The sequence below is a fragment of the Lactuca virosa genome, chromosome 9, assembly GCF_052849685.1.
Source record: "Lactuca virosa cultivar CGN04683 chromosome 9, Lactuca_virosa_CGN04683_v6, whole genome shotgun sequence".
NCBI lineage: Eukaryota > Viridiplantae > Streptophyta > Magnoliopsida > Asterales > Asteraceae > Lactuca > Lactuca virosa.
The window spans coordinates 132,441,425-132,446,602 of record NC_136434.1 but is presented as its reverse complement, the minus strand read 5'-3'; the positions used below and the strand labels follow the sequence as shown (position 1 = coordinate 132,446,602).

Here is a 5,178-nt window from a genome sequence, read left to right as displayed (position 1 = left end):
GGCATATACACTTGCCGCCACCATTTTGGGACTATATCTTGGATGTATGGCTGAGCAGCAGCGCCTAAAATCCATTGCCGCCATGTATCCGCCTGAGCCACAGTATAGGTATTACAAATATTAAATCATGTCAAGTAGTTACTGTTGGTTTACAAAGTAGTTATTAATTCATAACTATAAGGGCATATATGTAATTTTGATTAGAAAGTTGTTACAGTCGTTATTTATACTGTATATATATAAGCTTTGTAGAAGGAGATCTTCTTAATGAATGAGAAACTCATTTTTCTCAATCTTCTCTTCCGTTTTCAATCATTTTATTACAATCTAACATTGTATCCGACGTGTAATCGATTATGTTCATCCTTTCTTCCTCAATTTCTTTCAATTTCTTGTTCATCATGTCTAATTCTTCAACAAATGAATCATTTAATTCATCGATCGATGTCTCTAGGCCTTTCTTCATCGGATCTTCTGATAATCCGAATTCTGTTCTTGTTTCAAATATTTTCACTGGTGTTGGATTCAATTCTTGGAAACGATCGATGGTGATTTCATTGTCTCTGAAGAATAAGCTTGGTTTTGTTGATGGAACTATTGCTCCACCTCTTTCAACATCTTCTACGTATTCTAACTGGTTTCGTGCTAACTCCATGGTTATCAGTTGGCTCTTAAATTCTGTTTCCAAGACAATTGCTGATAGTCTTCTATTTCTTCCAACTACAAAAGAGATTTGGCAAGAATTACATCAACGATTTGAACAATCTGATAGTGCTCTCATCTATCAAATGCAACAACAGCTGTATTCTCTTTCTCAAGGTGCTGATGATTTCTCTTCTTACTTTACTAAGTTCACCAAACTTTGGGATGAAATTCGTATGATACAATCTGTTCCTAATTGCACTTGTGGTGCATCTGTTGCAATTAACAAATTCTTTGAAGAACAACGCTTAATTCAGTTACTAATGGGACTTGATGAATCATACAAAATTATTCGTGGTCAAATTTTGATGATGAAGCCTTTACCATCTGTTTCAACTGCTTATTCTCCGATCATAAAAGAAGAACGACAACGAGGCATCAATCTTCCTTCTTCTTTACCAAATGATGCAATTGCTATGCAAATTTTATCCGATTCATCTCGCAAATTGCTCACAAGCAATCATTGCAAGAAATCAGGGCATACTAAAGCTCAATGTTATCGCCTTAATGGCTTTCCTTCGAACTTCAAATTAATGAAGAACAAGAAAGATGATGTTAAACCTGATGGGTTTTAGGTAAAACAAATAAACTAGAAAAACAATTCCTAAGTTCACATGCAACCTACTTTGGATCTATGTTTTAACTATTGAACATATAACTTTGAATTGCAAAACAAGAACCCTAGAGGAGAGAGGCTAATTTCGAAATTAACAAACTAGGGTTTAGGAGTTACATACCTTTCAATTGTTATAGCAAACAATTGATAATCCACTTGATCTTGATCTTGATCTTCTTGGAAGCTTAGCACCACAAATGTAATGCCTCTAATGGAATCACACCCAAGAACTAGCAAGAAGGAAACTTGGAGGAGAGAGGATGGAGAGAGTATGCAATTTCGGCCTTAGGGTTTCTTCCAAAGAAATCAGTGACCTCAAATGTGAGCCAGGAGGCTCCTTAAATAGCTGAGGGATCTAGGGTTTAGGGAAAACCCTAGTTATCCTTTGCTTAGGGCCTAAGCAAGATCCAAAGGCCTTATTTGGACCCCTTGGACGAAATCTCTAGGGTTTCCCCTAAGAATTTCGTCCACCTCCTTCCAAGGGGGTTCTGGAACCTTCCACTCAACTATTAGTTAATTGCAAACTAGTCCCTACACTTTATAATTAATTCTTTTAACCCCAAAATTAATTCTGATTAATTTCTGGCTAACTATTAATTAAACATAATGATTTCTAATTAATATATTAATCTTTTAACATATTAATAAATCATTTATATTAATTCATTAATCTTATAAATTAATATCTCTCCTTTCATAATTTCCTTGTCCAGTTGCTAGGTTGAGGGCAACCCAAAAGGACTGTGCTGCTATCAATTCAAGTACATACCAATTATAGTTATGGGCTTAGACACCTAATCCAACAAAACCTACAGTTTAGAACGTTAATTCTAATGAATCTCCACCTATTTCACAAGAACAATACAATCAATTGATTCAACTGTTGAACATTAATTCTCTTTCAAGCCCTGGTTCATCTTCTCAGTCAAATATCTCCATTGTTAATGGTGTTATGCAAGATGAAGGTATTCCATTTGATTTTAAACATTTGGCTGCTAATGTTTATAAATCATCATCCCTATTACATGAACATGTTTCTTGGATTGTCGATTCTGGTGCTACTGATCATATTTGCTCTAATCGATCTCTTTTTTCTTCATTATCAAAAATTTCACAGCCACATTTTCTTTGTCTTCCTAATGGAAATGATACTATTATTTCTTACATTGGTAATGTTAAATTACATAAAACTATCACTCTTCACAATGTTCTTTATGTTTCCTCTTTCAAGTACAATCTTGTTTCTGTACCCAAACTTGCTTCTCAGCTTCATACATTTATTCTTTTTACTGACGAATATTGTATGTTGCAGGACCCTTCAGTAAATGATAAATTTGCTCTTTCTTCTTTTGGCCAAAGGATTAGAGATCTTTAAGTCTTTGATCATCATTTCATTCAGCACAATCTTTCTTATAGTATTTCTGTAATAAATACATTGAATTTTCGTTCTTTCAATGTAATGCATAAACATTCCAATGTTATGTTGTGGCACAACAGATTAGGACATTTACCTATTCAAAAACTTCACTCTATGTCTCTTGTTGATTGCTCTCATGATTCACATGTTGATTCTTGTTCTATTTGTTTTAAATCAAAACAACATAGAAATCATTTCCCAAACAACATTTCTGCTACTAATCATCCATTTGAACTCATACATATTGATGTTTGGGGACCTTAGAAAACCTTATCTCATGATGGATATAATTTTTTTTCTAACCATTGTTGATGATTTTAGTCGACATACATGGGTCAACATGTTAACTCATAAAGGATATGCTTTTACTCTCATCAAATCTTTTATTGTTTATGTTCACACACAATATCAAAGGCCAGTGAAAATTATTAGAACATATAAGCTTTAGAGCTTGGTTCTAGTAATGAAAGGAGTCAAATTTTTTCAAGAAAAAGGCCTTCAACATCAAAGATCAACAATATATACCCCTCAACAAAATGGCACTGTTGAAAGGAAACATAGACACATTTTGGAGGTTTCTAGATCTTTATATTTTCAATCTGGAGTGGGAAATGCTTATTGGACTGAATGTGTTCGAACTGCAGTTCATCTAATCAACCGAATGCCCACAAAAGTATTACATCATAAATCGCCTTATGAAATATTGTTCAATCAGAAACCAGATCTTTCTCAACTTAGGTCTGTTGGATGTCTTTGTTTTGTTGCTACACCTTCTGTTCATCGAGACAAATTTATGCCTAGATCAACTCCTTGTATCTTTATTGGTTATCCAATTGGACAAAAGGCATTTAAAGTTCTCAATCTGGCCACCAAATCCATACAAATTTCAAGAGATGTTCAATTTGTGGAAGATGTTTTTCGTCTACACTTGATAACACCAAAACCTCATACATCCAATTCTTTTATTCCCAATAATGCCCCTGATTTTCCAAATACTCCAGATGCTTCTTCCACTATCTTTCCAAATGACCGAACTGCCCCTGAACCAACTCAAACTCAAACTTTAAGAGTTCCACGTGTTAGAGAGCCTCCTGCTTATCTTCAAGATTATATTTGTAACAATGTTCATTCTCATGATCATTGTTCTCATACCTTAACCAATGTGTGCATTCCATCCTCTTCCTCATTTCAAGACCATAATCACCATTTACATTCGTTTGCTTTTACCACTACACTTCAAGTTCCAGAACCTGCCTTTTATCATCAAGCTAAAGGTAATCCATCTTGGGAACAAGCTATGCAAATTGAGTTATCCGCTCTTATCGATAATAACACATGGATCTTGGTTAAATTACCCAAGGGTAAAAAGCCAATTCAATGTCGGTGGGTTTACAAAGTCAAGTATAGAGCAGATGGATCACTTGAGAGGCATAAAGCACGCCTTGTTTCTAAAGGTTTTACTCAACAACAAGGCACAAATTATCACGAAACTTATTCTCCAGTAGTTAAATTCACTACTGTTCACTGTTTAATTGCTTTGGCTGTCAAAAAGGGTTGGGATATTCAACAATTAGATGTTAATAACGCATTTTTACACGGAGATCTACATGAAGAAGTGTTTATGAAATTACCTCCTAGTTATAATGTTGATAATCCACATCTGGTTTGCAAATTAAACAAATCCTTATATGGATTAAAACAAGCCTCTCGTCAATGGTATGCCAAATTAACTCAAGCTTTACATCAACAAGGATATGTTCATTCAAAAAATGATTACTCTTTGTTCTTAAAAAAGGGTAATGGTTCTCTTACCATCGTTGCTGTTTATGTCGATGATATCCTATTTATATGTCACCCACCATTTTCATCATTTTACATGTAATAGTTCATAAAATTCACACGAATATTCATATCAATAATAACGATAACATGTAATTTGCAAATAAATTAGAATCAACTTTCATGCAAGCAACCACAAAATTCACACGAAACTCACCTCGTTGGCGTTAGGTCTTAATCGAATCTTGTCACGCTATTCGCACCCTACATTTAACCAACATATTTTTCTAAGTTCGCAATCCTAGAAAAACATCCTATGTGCTTGTTTAGTTCCACTATTCACTTATCTCGTTCGGCCAACTAATAACTATACAATTTTATTATTCATAAGATTGATATTAATTTTTGATTCAAATAGTATATTGCGTCTTTATCGAACTAAGAAAGCCTTCTCCTTTAAATTATCATTTTATAAAACCTTAATATAAATATATAAAAAAAATTTGTGTGTTTAAATTTATCAAACATTTGAAAACAGTTTAGGAACTTAAATATCTTAAAGTTAACATCAGATTTCAATTCAAATGAAACACACGTGTGTTATATAGTCTCATTTCAAAATCAAACATATTATGAAAATAGAAGGATTGAATATGTATTTTCA

The 5,178-nt window shown here is 33.6% G+C and overlaps 1 protein-coding gene across 1 annotated transcript; it reads left to right on the top strand.

The window, feature by feature from the left end:
* Positions 1 to 653: 653 nt before the first annotated feature.
* Positions 654 to 2,693, top strand: LOC145139801 (uncharacterized). Its single transcript, XM_079073500.1, has 3 exons — positions 654 to 1,270; positions 2,225 to 2,564; positions 2,631 to 2,693. Exons 1-3 carry the CDS (start codon positions 654 to 656, stop codon positions 2,691 to 2,693), a joined length of 1,020 nt encoding a protein of 339 aa, XP_078929626.1.
* The last annotated feature ends 2,485 nt before the right edge of the window (positions 2,694 to 5,178 follow it).